Source organism: Ochotona princeps, chromosome 21 (genome assembly GCF_030435755.1).
Source record: "Ochotona princeps isolate mOchPri1 chromosome 21, mOchPri1.hap1, whole genome shotgun sequence".
NCBI classification, from domain to species: Eukaryota; Metazoa; Chordata; class Mammalia; order Lagomorpha; family Ochotonidae; genus Ochotona; species Ochotona princeps.
Window position 1 is genome coordinate 20948288 of NC_080852.1, and position 18482 is coordinate 20966769.

Genomic DNA, 18482 nt, shown 5'->3' on the forward strand with positions numbered 1-18482 from the left:
CAGCTGTGTGACCTTACCAAGTCAGTTAATGACAGGTGTCAGACTGATGGAACCCCTGTTGTGCTGTCCTCTCCAGATGAGGATACCCTCGTTATTTTAGCTAATAGGGGACAAACAATGTGGTGGAAACGGCAAGCCAAGTCTAAAGTCCCAGCAGTTAATGCTAAAACAGGAGTTCTCTGTCACGTTAGGCTATTTTTTTCTGCACCTAAAATTGAGACAATCATCCTGACGCTTTCCTGTGAGGCTAGCAAGATATATGTAAGGCACTTGGCACATAGCAGGTGCCTATAACATAGTTATTACAGTATTCTTGTGTATTCCAGAGTTTTAGCATGCAACAGGCATGCAAACAAAGCGTTTGCGTAAGGCATTTAAAAGAAAGATCTCAGGCGAAAAGATTAAAACTTGAAGCTGTCCTTCTGCTGGGCTTCTCAGGGTGTGACTGGAGGGTCAGCCTTAAGGGGCAGGAGCAGGACCCGCGAACTAAGACTAGAGGCGGGGCCCAGAGGGGAGGGGAGGGGCGAGGGCCGGCAGCGCATGCTCGCTACGACGCGCATCGCGGCCGCCGCTGCTACCGCCCACTCCGGGCTGGCCAGCTGCTGGCGGCCGGGGGCTCAGAGGAGGGCCCGGCAGGGCAAGCGCACGGCCATGGCCCCGTGGCTGCAGCTCTGCTCCGTCTTCTTCACTGTCAACGCCTGCCTCAACGGCTCGCAACTGGCCGTGGCCGCTGGCGGCTCTGGCCGCGCCCGGGGCGCCGACACCTGTGGCTGGAGGGTAAGAGCGCGCACGGGCGCGTTTCTCCCGGGATTTGGGGGAAGCGGGGACGGCGTGGAGCAGGGGGCGCGGTGTTCACAGGTGCTGGCGGAGGAGCCAGCGCGCCCTACCTGGTGTCCGAGAGACGCAGTGGGAGTAGTAGGCTGCCGATCTCCTGGCGCGCGCATCGCCCGCCTTTCTCAGTTGGCACGCGCGTCCGCGGGCGCCGGCCGACCCCCGGCTTTGTGTTGCGGGAGGAGAGGCGCGGCCGCCGGCTGGGGTCGGGTCCAGGGGACGGCGGGGCGGGTGGGGGAGCGCACCCCGCCTTTCGTTTGCGACCCCCGGGGCTGAGCGTCCGGAGCTAGCTTCTTGGGGCGCCCCGACGCGGCGCTCTGGGGTGTGGGAGTGGGGTCTTCCTTGGAGCTTTTTCCACCACTCTGCAGAGGCCCTGACCGGCCAGCGAGGGGAGCCCGGAGCGCGGGTTAGGATGCTCCCCAGCTTGCGTTCGCTTTTGTTCCTTTTCGGCCGGGGCGGCCACCCCACTCGCGCTCCGCTTCGGACTCTAGGCTTAGTGAGGAACTTAGCCAACCCCCCTCCCCCCCGCAACCTATCTTTCATTCACCTCATGGATGCTACCCCACCTCTCCTGCCTTCAGACCCGAGGTGCTGAGATTTCTCGCGTCCGGACGGCGGGCGGCGTTGATTTGTCACCGCGGTCAGGTGCGGGACAGGACGCTGGAGATGTGCCTGGACTTATCCGTGCGCTTGGAGCTCAACGCGGCGCTCCAGGAGGGGGAGGGCAGGAGATGTGCGCGCCGACGCTGCTGTCCCGACTGGGTCAGGGGTGGACTTAGGCGGTGTCAGTACTTGGAGGTGCTCCCCTACTACCTCGTAGCCAGGTCGGTTTGGGCTCAGGGTACTTTACTCTTAAGCCTGAGGAGAGAAAGCGAGCTTTGCATTCAGTCAGTCAGGAAAACTATTGTGGCTCCGACACCACCTGGGTAGCCGTGAGCCTCAGTTTTTTCATGCGGAGAATGGGGAGAAAATACGGATTTCCTCGTTTTCCCCATTCTTGCTGCCAAAGGATGGGTATCTAGTTGCTCGCTTAGGCCAAGGATGACCCAGCTCTTCTGAAAGGTGTGCCTTGCTTAGCTTAGGACATGATGCTCCTGGGGCGGTTGTCTCCAGCCAGGCATACAGAGAAGCAGAAAATCCAGAGGGATCCAGGTGGAGGGGGCAGAGGGGGCAGTGGAAGTGTCACAGTACCTGCCTCCGCCCCCCAAGAGTGAATCTCACCTAGGCTCTGTAGCTGTTTGCCAGTTGATTAAAACATCGCATTTTCTTACTCTGTTTCATTGTAGTAAACATCATTGCGTCACTTTTTTTTTAATTAAAAAGAAATAGTAAGTACCAAGTTTCCTGAGGGCTTTCTCACAGTCCAGTTGTTGATTGTGCTCAAATTCTGGAGCACTTGGATGGTCTGACTGCTTTTTCTCCTATGGTTTCTTGCCCCAGGGCATAGAACTTGTGACTTGTCATTGGGTAATGGTAAGGCCTTGGGGCTTGGTGGTGGTTTTGTTCTCTGTCTCCTCCCTCCAACCTACAGTCCTCAGAACTTCAGGATGGCCCCTGTTCTGGAGCACTCCCACTCGGGCTGACCTCTCTGCCCCACCACCATGGCCTCTGGTTGAAGGTGACCTCTTCAACAGCCATGGTCCTGCAGATCCTTCCTGGAGGCTGGTAGAGACCTCCCAGCCATATCCCAGATACCAGGCTCTTCCCAGCCTGGCACCACCATTTGGTGCATCGGGTGGGCCCAGCTCTCCCATTTGTGTTTTTGCTTACCCGCCTTTCTAGCCTCAGCCCTCCCACCCTGCTCCTCACCCCCCTGATGCCCTAGGTGCTGCCAGGGCACGCTTTCCTCTCTGGCTGGCATGTCTTGTTCTCCTCGGGAGAACGCTCTGCTTGGCCTGAGACTCAACTGAGGGGTTGTCTCTTTGGGGAAGTCCTCCAAGAATGCTAAGCCCTTTGCTTTGGTCTTTTGCAGGTCAGCACCTGTCATCAGGCTGCCCTGTCAGCGTTTGTTTCTTCTGTCCTTTAAGCTGTCTTTCCTCTGGCCAAGCTCTGAGCCTCATTGTGGTGGCCTCAGAGCCTGGATATAAATCTTAGCTGAACCTAGTTAGGCCTGCCCGATTTGTTGTCTGTCTCAGGGCAACAGACCTTTGCGCATGGTTTTTCCTGCCTGTGTTCCTCAGCACCCCACTCCTGGATTCAGCATTACTCCCTGCAGGAAAGCTTCGCTGCCCTCTCAATGCCCCCAACCCCCAAGCCCTCCTGGTAAAGGCCTCTGGAAGATGCTGTGTCAGGCGGAAGTGGGCAGCGACTCAGGTATTTGATGCCTGTCTGGGTCTGCTACCGGGTTCTCAGTCGACAGGCTCAGGCTGCTAACAGTGTAATTGGGACTATAGGAGCAGACAGGGATCCATCCTATGGATCCGAACACCCAAAATCCAAGAGGGAAGTGGCAGGGTGGAGGCGAGAGTCCTGAAGGAGGGACAGGATCTGGGTGTGGAGAGAAACTGATCCGATGACTCCTTGCTCTCCAGGGAGCAGGAGTTCAGGAACCCTGGCCCCTTTCGGAGCTGTGGACTTTTCCCGGGAGACACAAGGTGATGCCAGGCAGCCAAGCAATCGTTGGCATCTCTGCTAAGCAGACCCTTTGAGGGCTGGTCTCGGTGGAGCCAGTGGCTGGCCTGGTTTGAGTGGTCAGGTTTCACAACCTCCTGATTATTAGCAGGGCAATTAAGAACTGATAGCATCTTGAACACAGCTACCTGTTTGGGAAATGAGTTGTGGGCACACTTCTGCAAGGAACCACTTTGAAAGAATCTCTCTTTGCCAGGCGCTTGCCAGCTGCACTGCTCTCAAAGAAGTAACAATTTGTAAAACCTGCGGAGGGGTGGGCATGCTGGCTCTTAGCTCTGGTCTGCTTGCTAGGAGGACAGGGATTTCCTGTGTGATGGGAACTTTCCTTGTGTGGGACCTTCGTGCTCAGGTCTCCTCCAACCCCACTCCCCCATTCCTAACTCCCTCCCTCCCCCTTCTCCAAGCTGGTGGAGGAGCCTATTTCTGGAATAAGGCCTTAGGAATTCACTCCCACAGGTTTTTATTTAGTGGCGTTTCCTGCTGTGGGGGTGGAAGGGGGCATTTCTTACCTCCTTGCCTAAATGGGGTACACCTCTGGTCTGTTATCCCTGAAACACAGTTTTTACAGCACCCCTTTCCCTCTGCTTGCCCTCCCCCTCCTGCCCCAGACACCCCCAGGGTGCTCCTTTAGGAATTCAGGAAACCAACATGCTGGCATCATCTTCACAGTGATGTGCAAGTTTCCCATTTAAGGCATTCTTCATCTGGAAAGGTAGGAAGGAATAGGGTGGTACTTGGACAAAAAGGAGTCCCAGCTGGTTAAAATTTAGGTTCCTGATAAAAGTCCAATCCAAGAATTCTGCTTGGCCGTGTGCCCAGCCGTGTTGATTTGATTCAGAATTGGACGCATTTTCATTCACTTGCAGCTCAGGGCTCCCAAGCCCCACATCTGGCCTGTCTTTCTCCTGGAAGTATCGTCCATGTTACAGATGCTCTCATGGCCTTTAACAGATCTTCGTTAAAAATTATTCAGGCTGGCTGACACATTTTGCAGAGAGGAGACGTTTTTATGAGAAGTGCAGGGCTTTCTTGCAGCCCATTTTGTCCCGTTAATTGGGAACCCTCCTGGCCCGTGTCCATCTTTCTTCAGCTGCCCTCTCTTTCTCCACCCCGGCTGGTCAGCCAGCCAGCCAGCCAGCCCACGAGCCCCCATGGTGCCTGGGGCATTGTGCTGATTATTAACTCAGGGTTGTGCAGCCCAGTGAACGGACCGGCAGCGCCCCCTCCCAGCTCCACTAATGGACCTTTCCCTTCCAAACCTGAATTGCCTTGGGAGCTTGTTAAAATGCAGATTCCAGGCTCCTGGGTGAGTAGAAGTGAGGTGGAACCTGGGAATCAGCATTCCAGGAAATCTCCCTTAACCCCACTTGGCTTCTGCTGCCTGGGGAACCAACAGTTTCCATAATCTGGAGAAGGGAGGGAGGGAAGGAGGAAAGGAGAGAGAGAAAGAGAGAGAGAGAGAGAGACTCATCCTAAACAGTGGAAATCAGGGTTGTGTTTTAAGTTGGTTCACACTGGACTTGGAGAGGAATTCAGAGATTTTGGTCAGAGTCCTGGGCAGTTGCTGGAGTCGGCTGGCTGGGAGGGTACTGGGCAGGGGCAGGGGTGGGCATGAGTGGCGAGTTAGGCAGAGAATTCTGGCTTGAGTAGGTGCCTCTGACCAGGGGCTGAGGAGCAGGCCTGGGGAGAGAGGGACTTGACACTTGCACTGGGCTCCTCCCCAGAACAGCTGGACTCATCTGGAAAACAGTCTCAGGAGGGAGCGGGGCAGGCTCCAAATCAGTCTTGCGCACAGATCCAACCTCAGCGTTCCTACAAAGGAAAGAACTGCTAATGCTTTTTTTAAAATTTATTTATTATTTTTAATTCATTAATTACATTGTATTGCTAATGCTTTTTTAAGTCTGTAGTTTGAGTAGAGTATTTTTCATGCTTCATTTGGCCTAAAATGTGTCAGGGTTTTTCTTTTTCTTTCTTCTTTTTTTTTTTAACTTTCAAGCGCCCCCGCCGCCCCTTCCTCTTTTAGCCCTAAAGTTTTCCCATACTCTGCCTTGGCAGATGTTTACTGCTGGATCCACCCCAGCCACAATGGCATTGTCCCGTTTCATTCCCCACCACTTCTTGTGCTGGCCTATGATAGATGGAGTTTTTCTGGCTGCTGGAGGCATGGGCCTCGCTACCCTGGGTTTATAAGAGCCTGTGGACAGGACGTGGGGCAGCACCCTCAGAACGGATTTCTGCCATCCTGACCTAGCAGCCATACCTTTCCTGTCTCACATCTCCCCTCAAATATGCAGTGTGTCCTACCTGCAGCAAGCGCGGGGACCCTGTGTGCTGGTGCCATAGGCCCGTTCTCCAGCCGGCCAGAGTGGCCCAGCCAAGTGGGAAGCGATGTCCTCCTGGGCAGTGTTTGTCTTGGCTTGTGAATGGGCCCGACACACCATTAGGTGACTGATGGCCCCACCACACATTGTCTCCACTGGGGCCCAGGGCCTTTGAAGCTCCTCCTGGTGGGAAGTAGACTATTTGCTCTGTTAAAATGCCTTGGTATTTCCTCTGTTTAACTGCAGGCCACTTCCCCTCTGCCACTCTAAACCCCGCAGGGGCCACCAGGGCTGATTGAAAAGACACAAGCCCTGGAGTGAGCCGCATCCCAATTGAAACAGATCATCCTTTGCAGATGAAAGCTTGGGCCAGTCTGTAAGGAGAGACAGATCCGAGGGTGGCATCTTGGAAGGCGGCTCCTTAATTTGCCTAGGCTGGTGATAGGGACTTTTTGTTTTTCTTTTTGAAGGAGGGGGTGGCCTCAAGAGGGTGGTTCCATCAGTGTGTTTTGTCTGGCTACAGCAGGTTAAAGTGATTTCCCATCATGCAAGTTGGAAACTTTGGTGTCTGTTTGCAGAAAACATCTTCAGCTGGCTTTTCTGCTGGCTGATTCTGTCTGCCTGGTCTCACGTGCTCAAAAGCCAGCCGCAGTTTGTAGCTTAAGAAAAGACCAAGAATATCTCCTGGGAGATTCCCTCATCTTTTGCTCAAGCTCTATCTTAGAAGAAGGTTTAATTAATAACACCAGGCAGGAAACTAAACATTGAAGATTGCACACACAAAAATGGAACTACATAATAAAGACTGAAAATTGAAATTCCATCTGTACTGTGTTTTTGGGAAGGGGCCTAGAAAAGGAGTCACCCCAGCCAGTCCCTAGCAGACACTATTATTTTAACGTTTACAACTCCATTGTTCCAAGTCCCGTGGTGGAAGCAGCTTTCTTGTTCTTTGGTTCCTTGTTTGGAAATGTTGGGGAAGGTGGATGTAGCTAATTACGGCTACAGCATTTAAAGGGGGGACTTAATAGGTGCCAGCTGTCCTCAACCAATCACAAGATGTGATGTGAGCACACATGTAATTCTCTTCTAAAACGGAAGTCAGCCTATAAATTTTCTGATTGACTAGCATAGATGTAAACTGCCTCTTCTGTACACATTTGAAAAGGGTTGGTTTTGTAGCTGACCTAATGGCAAGATGTCTGCTGTGCCTATGGCTGGTACGTTAAGTCTTTTACTTATTTATTTATTTTTTATTACAAAGTCAGATGTACAGAGAGGAGGAGAGACAGAGAGCAAGATCTTCCGTCCCTTCCATCCGATGAGTCACTCCCCAAGTGACCGCAATGGCCAGTGCTGCACCGATCCGAAGCCGGGAACCAGGAACCTCTTTCTGGTTTCCCACATAGGTGCAGGATCCCAAAGCTTTGGGCCATCTTCGACTGCTTTCCCAGGCCACAAGCAGGGAGCTGGATGGGAAGTGGAGCTGCTGGGATTAGAAGCGGTGCCCATATGGGATCCTGGGGGTTCAAGGCGAGGACTTTAGCCACTAGGCCATGGTGCTGGGCCCCATTAAGTCTTGAAAGGGCAGCAGATGACAAGTGGTGTTAGAAGTGGTGTGAGTTGTAAATTTTCTTGTCATTTTCTTCATTTTAGTCCTGGCTGAACATTCACTTGGAGGTCTTTGATTAGAATCATTGCATTGTTGGAAAGCTTGCTTAAACTTGCCAGAAAATCCATATATGTCTGAAGCATTGATTTTGAAAACAGTGAACAGAAATTGATAGCCTTCATCAACATTGAGGTTGATATGTGCATTTCACACCTTAAGTGAATCATTTGGAAATCATAAGGGATTCGGCTTTAAATAGAACTTATTTCAGATTTTAAAAATACTTTGTTCTCTTCCAAATAGTCTGTCACTTTCGTAGATTCCTCCTTCACCTTTAACCCCTACTGTTGAATAGTAACCCTTTAAACAGGGCTGGCCGTATCCCTAGACTACTGTTCTGAGACATTTTCCTTGGGTGTGGGAGGATGCAGGGATAAAGGGAGGGCGCCCTTGGGAGGAAGGGGTGAATTTTCCCGAGCCGAGGCCATATGGTTTAGAACCTCTTTGCCTGCGAGATTTTATTCTGTCCAGGTGATTTCTGGTTTCTCCCTTCCCTTGGCCCCCCTTTCATCTCGGGAAAAGGCCATGCAGTGCAGACCAAACACAGGGGCTGTCGGCCAGAGCGTGGTCCCAGTTGAGTGACGGTTTATGGCCTCCTTCCTCTGGAGTGTGCGCATTTGCTCTGGGTGAGGCACAGGCACTCACACCGTTGAGATTTATTGTAACTGCTCAGTCACTATTCACAGCTCCAAAAGACTTCTTTGGAGCACAAAAGCAAGGGACCGTTTTTGTGCCTGGATCCGGGATAGAGAGAAATAGACGTAGGACCAGGCCCCAGTCCACGGAGGTTCCCTATCCAGAGACACAGGGAAGAGGAACTCAGTCCACAGGGAGGTGCTGGCTGGAGTCTGAGGGCAGCTACAAGAGAGCTCCTTGTCCTCTCCCTGCCGCTTCCTGCTACTCCCTAAGAAACCTGGCCCATGTGTCTGCTGCTCCTGTTACTAGAACTGCCAATGGGAAAAGCAATTTGATGTCAGCAGGATGACTTAGGCTGCTCATGGAGGCCACCAGGGTACTCTGGCTTTTTTGGCCATGTCTTGATTGGTCCCCAGTCATTCTGGCCTCTTACTCTGCCTCGGTTTCCCTATGTGAATTTTGCCTGGGCTACTGAGCCTGCCCCCCTTTTTTTTTTAAGAGATATTTATTTTTATTGGAAAGGCAGACATACAGAGGAGAGACAGAGGAAGATCTTCCATCCGATGGTTCACTCCCCAAGTGACTGCAACGGCTGGAACTGAGCCAATCTAAAGCCAGGAGCCAGGAGCTCTTCCAGGACTCCCACGTGGGTGCAGGGTCCCAAAGCTTTGGGCCATTCTTGACTGCTTTCCCAGGCCACAAGCAGGGAGCTGGATGGGAAGCAGGGCTGCTGGGATTAGAAGCGGGGCCCATATGGGATCCCGGTGCGTGCCAGGCGAGGATTTTAACCACTATACTGTCGCACCGGGCCCTGAACCTGCCTTCAATAAAGTCTGACAGACCCCGCCACTGTGCCTCCTGGTGCGGTGAGAATGCATCCAACCTTTTTTTTTCAAAAGCCTTTATTTAATGTATTTGAAAGGCAGAATTACGGAGATGAAAGGGAAATCCTCCATCTGCTGGTTCGCTGCTTAAATGGTCACAATGAGCTGGACTGGGTCGGGCTGAAGGCAGCAGCTAGGAGCTTCATTTGGGTTTCTGCATGGGTGCAGGGACCCAAAGACTTGGGCTGCCTTCCACTGCTTTTGAACGTGCATTAGTAGGGAGCTGGATGGAAAGTAGAATAGCTGGGAACATGAACTGGCGCCTTATAGGATGCCAGTACTTCAGGCTGCCAGCTTTACCCACCATGCCACCCCAACCTTGTTGACGGTGATGTGATAAGGAGACTGAGATATGATTGATTTGTGAGAAGACATGGAATCTGAATGGTTCAGTGGAGGCTTTGGTCTGTCTTGGAACAGGGGCTCTCCAGGGAGTAGAGCTGGACTGGAGGGATGTTTGGCAAAGAAGCAAGATGTGGGCAAGGCTGGAAGCGGAGGGCCTTCTGGAGCGGGGAACAGTAAGCCGAAGCCATGGACGGTGATAGTTGGAGAGCACCTTGAATTGTGCCTGTGTGAGCGTCATTAGATGTGGTGAGGCTTGGAAGGGCTGTCCAGCAGATGGCTGGCTTGACACAATGATTCTCAGTGGCCATTCATTCACTCACTGATTACCGGGAGCTTTCTGTGGGTTAGACATGATTTCTGAAGGTTATGTTTTGCTTAAAGATACTGATTTTATGTGATATTTTTATTTTGGAGGCAAAGAAAGAGCAAGCAAGTTTCCCATCCCCTGGTCCACTCCCCAAATGTCCACAATGGCTGGGGCTGAGCCAAGATTAACACTGGGAGCCAGGAACACAACCCAGGTCTCCCACACAAATGGCAAGGGCCCTTCTACTTGAGCCATCATTGTCTGCTGTCTCCAAGGCTGTGCATTAGCAGGCAGCTGGAATTGGAAACAAAGCCAGGACTGGAACCCAGGTCCTCTAGAAGGGGGATGCTGGTGTCTTAGTCTGCAGACCAAACATTCACCCTGCAGCTGAAATTTCAGGAGGGGAGACAGAATAAGAAAATATCAAGCTCACTGAAGAGGCTGTCTTCATTTCCTCAGGTCTCAGTGTGAGACAAAGTCGTTTCTTGTCTTTCCTCTTTGCTGCACCATCAGCTATACCAGAGTGGGGCCTGTATCTGTTATGTTTCCTTCTGCATCACAAGAACAGTGCCTAGCACACAGCGGGTTTTCCATACGTGTTTCTGGAACAGCTGAGTGCCTGTAGGAAATTAAAATGGGTGACTGCTTGCAAGTTCACCATCTCCTGTGAAGGAGGTGACATGTATGCTGAGCAGTTGCAATAGAAAGATGGCTTGGGTTTTTCTGGAGTTACTTGTGTTTTCTTAACATTGTTAATCATGTGACATTAGGTGCAGAGAGTAGCATAGAAAATATGTTGTATGCATTCATTCACAAAGCAGATTATCAGCCCTCCTGCTGAGAGCCACACACTTGCCAGTGCCCAGAGGGAGTAAGGGGATTGCAGTCACATCAGGGCCATTACACAAGGAGGGTGTTTGGCCATCCACATCACCGTACCTGAGAAAGACGTGAGAAAAGACTGTGGAGCACTAACTTGACACGCTGGTTTGGGGCTTTGCAAAATAATGTGAGTGAGAAGCATCTCCCCACAGGGGAAGTTGCCATCATCCTTGGAACTTTCTGTCCTTGCTGGCGCAGGTGCATGGCTCGCCTTTGTTCTCTCTTACTTGTGAATGGCCGTGTTTCATTTTTCTTCCGAAGCCCCTTGCAGGTCTGTCCAGCACCAAAGATGCTCTGAGCCTTCCTTCCGGGGTTGTGGATTTGCTGGCCAGCTGTGGTAATGAGTTTTTGCCTGGCTTTGATTTTCATGCCTCGCCTCCCTGTGGGAGGAACGAGATATTTCTGATCTTACCTCTGCCCATATTCAGATCCAGCCAAGCAATCAGTGACTTCCCAGGCTTTTTTGTGGGAGGCTGTGGGAAAAGTCCTGGTTGGCTGGCTATGAATTAGTGAAATCCTTAGAAGGTTTCACTAAAGATAGCTCCTGTGGTTTAGGGGGAAAAATGGCACTGCCTTTTTAATTTGAGAAAGAGGTCATGGAGTTTTACCAAAATAAAGCAGAGAAGATGTAACATCTAGCAGAGCTGGTTGAAGACAACTTTAGGACCCAGGAGCTAGGAGTTCCCCGTGTCCCATACACCTTAGGTGGCTGTCACCCAAGCCCTTGCAAGGTTGTTGTAGACCTACTGCCTTTCTCATTGTTCCCCTCCCTGGGGGAACACATCACAGAAGCACAGAAATTCTTTCTGTCTCCCACATCTTTCCATTTGCGCACTTTCCCCATCTTTTTCTTTTTTGTTGTTTTTCCTGAGCACTTTTTCTTCCTTTTACTGAACGGGGTCACACTTTTTTTTTTTTTATTAGTTTTTGAGTTGGTCAAGACTAGTATAATCACTGCTTTTATCTCATTTTAAAAGGTTGGGGGCAGGGAGGTTTTAAGGAGTTCTAAAAGGTTAAAATTAGTTGGAAATCTGGTAAGAGGAGAGGGAGAATGAGCAGTTGCTAGGAAAGCTTTATAAGGAAGAGTCTAGAGGGGATTTTATTTTATTTATTTATTTTTTAAAGATTTATTTTTATTACAGAGTCAGATATACAGAGAGAGGAGGAGAGACAGAGAGGAAGATCCTCCGTCCGATGATTCACTCCCCAAGTGAGCCGCAACGGGCCGGTGCGCGCCGATCCGATGCCGGGAACCTGGAACCTCCTCCAGGTCTCCCACATGGATGCAGGGTACCAAGGCCCTGGGCCATCCTCGACTGCCTTCCCAGGCCACAAGCAGGGAGCTGGATGGGAAGTGGAGCTGCCAGGATTAGAACTGGCGCCCATATGGGATCCTGGGGGTTCAAGGCGAGAACTTTAGCCACTAGGCCACGCCGCCTGGCCCTAGAGGGGATTTTAAAGGCACGGATGACTTCCCTCCATCCCTCCCCGTCCTGCTCTCCCCACCCCCATTTTATTTGGAAGATACAGAAACACATGCTTCATCTGCTAGTTCACTCCCCAAATGGCCACGACAACTAAGACTGGGCCAGGTCACAGCCAGAAGCCAGGAATTCCATTCTGGTCTCCTTCATGGGTGGCAGGGTCCCAAGTACTTGGGCCAACATCTGAGACCCATGCTAGGATATGCATTAGCAAAAAAATGAGCTAGACGCATAGGAGCCAACTTGAATCAGGAGTAAGAAGTCAGGGGTCCCAAGGGATGGTTTCACTGCTGCTCCACACACCTGCCTCGGGGACCTATGAACTTTCAAAGCGGGAATATGAATGTTCTACATGTTTGTTGGGTGCACGCTGACTCAGTGAACACCAAGTCACACTATTATGTTGTCTTCATTAGATCATATGGTATTCTTTTTATTTTTTTTTTAAATAAAATTTATTTTTGTTGGAAAGATTTACAGAGAAAAGGAGAAACAGAAAGATCTTCCATCCGCTGGTTCACTCCCCAAGTGCCTGCAAAGGCCAGAGCTGAGCTGATCTGAAGCCAGAAGCAAGGAGTCTCCTCTGGGTCTCCCATCCAAGGTCCCAAGGCATTGGGGTGATCCTCAGCTGCTTTCCTAAGTCACTAACAGCGAGCTGGATGGGAAGTGGAGTAACTAGAACACCAGCTGGTGCCCATTTGGGATGCTGGTGCTGCAAACTAGAGGATTTGAGCTATCATGCTGGCCCAGTAAAAATTTTCAAACCCACAGAAAAACAGAAAAAAAACGGTAAAATGAACACACAATTTTCTGCCTTGAGTCCCCAGTTCTCACCGTTTTTGCCTTTCCTAGCTCAGTTGTTCTCATACTTCCTTCGTGGCTTTCTGAATGTCCTGCCTCTTCATATGCCATTTATCTAGAACAGTTCTTCAACCTACTCTTGCCCTTTGATCCCCTTAAGTTTCAAAGTCACTGGATTTCTGATTATTGTCATTCAAATGAACTGTTTTTGCAAGCTCTGCTGCAGGTGATAAGGGTGACGCTTTTGTATTTTAGACATCAACAGGGAGCAAAGAAATGGGTTCAGTTTTAGCCATAAGCAAAATTTGGTTTTCTACATTGAAATCCTGGCAGACAGGGAGACCTTTCTGGTGGCTGAACGTAGTTTAGTTTTGTGTTGTCTTTGAAAAAATATTTGCTATTTGACATTAAGAATCTGGCTTCTTTTTGGGGAAGAAGGTGATCTAAAAGCACGTATATATGGGCACCATTTGTGCCTTCCTGCAGTAAACTGTGAAAAGACCCGTTGGAAATCAGCTAACCCCCTTTCAACTTCAGGGGACTGTTTCTCAGGACTGCTGAGATCTTTAGCTATTCACAGGGGCGTGCTGCAAACAGTTGTAGGTGTTGCCCTAGGGGACTGGGAACCAGTTAGTTTTAAAATCCCCTGTTCAGTGAGGGAGCTGGGGGGAGCAACACTTATGGTTGAGTGCCTCCTCAAACCCAAATCCAACCATTCCTTTCCTTTGTACTGGAAAAACATTGAACTTTATTATCTCCAGGAAAAGTCACCTTGCTCACAACACATCCCTAGAGTCACTTTCCAGCCTTTTTAGTTCTGTGATTCTTATGTTGCTCAGTTATTTTAGGATAACTCCTTGAAGACAGTTTCTCTGGCTTTGGTGGAATTAACTGTGTGCTGCCTAATTACATGGCTTTTCTCGGTCCCTATCAATGCCCTGCCCCTGATATAAGGGCCAAGGCATGTAAAGTTAATATTGGTCATTTCTCAAACTAAGTGACTACCTCAAATGGTGACACATTGTTATTCTTAGAGGTTATCAGGGAAATAGCGGAGACAACCCCCCCCCCATCTTTTATTCATAAGTGCATGGAGAGCGTGAGGGCTCAGGCATGCCTGTGTGTCCCGCATTTATTCAGCATTCAGGACTGGGCCTCCTCCCCTGCTGGCCCTGAAATGTCACGCGGAGAGGCCATAGTGGGACATTCAACCTGCAGAGAATGGACTGCAGAGGTTCAGCTCTGCTGCTTTTCATTTTCTTTGCTGGCACCGAGTCCGTGGTCCCTTCCGTGGCCTGGCAGTGAAAGGCCAGAAAGCAACTAGTTGGATGCTGGTGAAGATGGGGTGTAGCCCCAACCCAGCAGGGCCCCAGGGCTCTGGACACAAAGGCTGGGCCCAGTTGCACCTCTGGAGGAGGGGTGGGGGTGGCAGCTTGCCTCTGGCTTAGTCTGGCTTGCTCTGGTCCCAGGCGGGAGAGAGCTCTGGTTTCCATGGTTATGCTGGCCTCTGTTTGGGTGGAAGAGGAGGGAGGGGGGGAGGGGTGCTTTCGATTTCACAGACCACTTGGGGTGGTCTGCCCCTCCATCTCCCCATGTGGTGGGGGGCACTCGGGCATGGGGGGAACAAAGCACTGGGGACTGTATAGCACTTTCTCTGAATGGGGAAAAACTGGGGCAGTGGTATTTGCTAATAAGCAGGCCTAGAACTCAATTTTAGAGCTTGGAGTTTGGGGGTTCCAGTGACTTGGGAGGGATTTCTGAAGATATTTTTGGTCATCATAACTGATTTTGGGGGTGCAGCCCTCCCTCTGCCCCTCCAGTGAAGAACTTTGTGGCCCAATATATTATGAATAGCACTGATGTAAAGAAACTCTGATTTTGAAGATATTTCTCAGCTCTCTAAGCCTTACACTTTGCAGTGTTTTTTCTGTTTAGTACAAGCTGCTAGTTCTGTTCCATCTGCACCCAGGACAGAGCCTACTGAACTCTCCATAGTGTCTGGTGCACCTTTAAAATCTTCCCCAAATGCAATTGCTGTTTTAAATGCAAATGCTGATTTTTTTTGGGGGGGAAGGGGTGCATAGTTTGATCAAAGTGGCATAACCTGTGCCTCTGTTTTTGTTGCTCACTGATGGTCTGTGGATAACATTACATTTTTTCAGCATGAAACCCAACACTTCAAATCCCTAAAGCAGTCTCAAATTTATGGTTAATAAAAGCATTTATTGTACTGGATGTCATCTGTTATATCACTCTGGGGCTAGAAACTGGCAAGCAGCGGACAGGAAATATTTTCATTTCAAATCGCTTCAATCTTATGGTCTAGGGGCAAAAGTGTCTGATTTCAGGAAAGCCACGGTGAATAGCATAGTAATGAATGCGTTTTTAGTTGATTAAGCAGGCATTCTCTCCCTTTCAAACATCCTTACCTCTTTGGCTTCGTGGGGCTAAATAAACATGTGATATTAAATGATAGCGTTTTGTGTGTTGGCCAGGCCTTGGCTTTGATCATTCTGAACTTCTCAAAGTGTTTTCCAGGAATCCTTGGTGGAAGAGACGCAAGCCAGGGAGTTTGGCCGTTGTTGGTAGCTGTTTACTCTCTGAGCAAAAGAGATTTTTTTTGGAAATGGTGCCTAGGCCCTTGACATTCCCTTGTAAACATGAAATTTGGTACCTTGCCGTTGGAATCAGGAATTATTTTGGAGGGAGAATTTTTCTGGTTCTCTCTCTTTTAAGCCTGTAGTTTTATTGTCATGTGTCTCCTACATCCATGAGGTGAGCAGTCAGGGTGAGGGGGCTGCCTTGCAGAGGAAGCCACTGCTGTATTTCGAGGGCTTAAGCTGAGACAGTGTCCCTTTCTCCTCGGCTGCCCAGTTAGTGCCTTTGAACCTGTTATCTAAGCCACCATCGCTTCCTCAGGAGCCTCAGAGGTAGGCGATGATTTCTGACGGGGTTCCTTTTTTTTTTTCCCTCTCCAATGAGGATTCCATGGCACAAAGAGCCAGGAAGGGATTAAAATGGGAGAGCACCTGACTCACAGAGGCCTCTCTGTGCCAGAAACCAGAGCCTCCGAGTGCTCCCCCAACCCCATTCCCTAGCAGGCTCACCCTGCCTTCCAAGCCCCCTGTCCAGCATGCATGACCACCACGTGTCACAGAGCTGCTGGTGGGAGACAGACAGACAGACAAGAAATAGCCCTTCCCAGACAGTTCACGTTCTGCTCAATTAGACACTTATCCCAAAGATTCCCAACCCTGGCAAAATACCAGAATCACCCGAGGAACATTCTTGGGGTGGGGAGGAGATTCCGGGCCTCCCCCCAGACCTGCTTAAGTGGGATTTCCAGGGGAAAGACAGGTATCTGAGTACTTAAGCAAGCTGTTGGGTCAGCGTTTGCCAAGGTTGTTGGGGGTGCAGAGGTCTTGACTATAGCAGAGCAGTTCAAGGAAATGTGGGGGCTGAGAGAGCTGCTCTGTATGCTGATTGTGGTGGTGAATACCCATATGTTTACATGGTTGTGAACTTGGGGAACCACCAAAAGTTCCATTTTACTGCAAGTGACTGAAAAGAAAATGTTGCCCAGTTGAAATAGAATTTTTACATAGGCAGCAGATGGTGCCTGGTGACGGCTGGGAAGAGAATATCACATGTGATCACAGAGGCAGGTGGTGCAGGTGCTGGACCCCTCCACTTGGCACTGCTCAAAAGGACTTTGTGTGATGATGGGTCTATTCCTTGCTGCACTGACCCATTCAGTAACTGTTAGCCACTGTGGCTATTGTGTGGCTCACACATGGAAGAACCACATTAAAAACAAAAGTTATTTGAGAGGCAGATGGACACAGGAATTTATTTTTTCTTTTTTTTAAAATAGTGATTTATTTCAAAGGCAGAGTTACTGAGGGAGGAGGAGAGACAGAGATGTTCTGTCCACTCGTTTGCTCCCCAGATGACCAGAGCTGGGTGAGGCAGGAGCTAGGAGCCAAGAAGTTCTGGGTCTCCCATGTGAGTGCAGGGAGGACCCAAGAACTTGGACCACTTTCTGCTGTTTTCCCAGGCAGATGAGCAGAGAGTTGGATTGGAAATGGATTCAAACTGGCACCAAATGGGATACCAGTGTCACAAGTAGTGACTTTGCTTGGCATATCACAACGCCAGCCCCCCAAACAGATTTTTCACCCAAGGATTCACTCCCCAAGTGCCTGAATAACCAGGGCAGGCTCAGACCAAAGGTAGGACTGTGGAACTCAATCTAGGTCTCCCATATGGGTGGGAGGGACTCAAGTATTTGAGCCGCCATCTGGTACTTCTCAGGGTCTGAAACAGTGGAAAACTGGAATGAGAAACAGAACTTGGAACTCCTCCCAGGGACTCTCACATGGCATGGTGGTATGCTAACTGCTATGCCAGATGCCTACCACTGAATTTTTTTTAAGCTATGTATATATAGTAAGGGTTTATTTTTTATTTAAAAGGCAGATTTACAGAGAGAGAATGAGAGACAGAGAGATCTTCTCCACATGGCTGCAACAGCTGGAGCTGGGCAGGAGACTAGAGCTACCTCTGGGTCTTGCACATGGGTGTCGGGGGGCCTAAGGACTTGGGCCATTCTTTATTGCTCTCTCAGACATATCAACAGGGAGCTGGGTTAGAAGTGGAGAAGCTGGGATTCAAACCAGTGTCCATATGGGATGCTGGTACTTCAGGGTAAGGCTTAACGAGACCCTACCACTGAAATTTTAATTCCACCTAAACCTAGTTCTTTGAGTAGCCACTCGCAGCTACAAGCTATGTCTCTGGACACTCACCCTCCAGGCGTGGACACTGTGATAGCATGCAGCCTTGGCTCTGTGTCAGCCTTAGACAAGACCAAATGATACTTTATGCCTGAGAAGAGTAAGTCACCCCAAGACTAGAGGAAAGGGGATGTGGGAGCCAAAACTAGTTTTCCAGCCTCATCTGAAGAGACCATCTGCAAAGATGCAGAGTTTTTAGTTGGGCTTCTCCTTTGTTGTGCTTATGTTCCTTCACAGTAGGAGGATGGTCAGGAGGCCACTGCAGGGACTATGTCCAAAGAGGTCAGGGAGTGTATGTAACTTAGCTGGTGTGTGCCACATCCACCTGTTACCGTGCACAGGGTGTGAGAAAGAAACTGAGTGGGCATATCCTATTCTTCCTGAGAGGACAAGGTCAGTACAGTGGCAGTTAGGCATAAACCACCCTCTTTCTGCGTTTAACACATGGCTTCCACCCAGGCTTGTGTTCAGCTGCTCTTATACCCCCCACCCCCCCGTTTTCAGGAGTGTTACTTTTCCAGTGTGCTATGAGAGTTGGAGTGTGGACTTTCATTGGCATGAACACAATGGTGGCACAAGTCATGTTCCAATTTGCTGATGTATTCTTACTGACTTTCATGAATTGTGAGCTTATAATTAGGGAGGTTTTGTTAATCAGTTAAAAGTAAGATTGGGGCCCGGCGGCGTGGCCTAGCGGCTAAAGTCCTCACCTTGAACAACCCCAGGATCCCATATGGGCGCCGGTTCTAATCCTGGCAGCTCCACTTCCCATCCAGCTCCCTGCTTGTGGCCTGGGAAAGCAATCGAGGACGGCCCAATGCATTGGGACCCTGCACCCGTGTGGGAGACCTGGAAGAGGTTCCTGGTTCCTGGCATCAGATCGGCGTGC

The 18482-nt window shown here is 50.1% G+C and overlaps 1 protein-coding gene across 1 annotated transcript in view; it reads left to right on the top strand.

The window, feature by feature from the left end:
* The first annotated feature begins 567 nt into the window (after positions 1 to 567).
* Positions 568 to 18482, top strand: part of IL17RD (interleukin 17 receptor D) — a 61358-nt gene continuing 43443 nt past the window's right edge. Inside the window, exon 1 of the mRNA XM_004581560.2 lies at positions 568 to 777. Coding sequence (XP_004581617.2) covers positions 652 to 777 — 126 coding nt within the window. The 5' untranslated portion in view covers positions 568 to 651. The remainder of the gene's footprint in view (positions 778 to 18482) is intronic.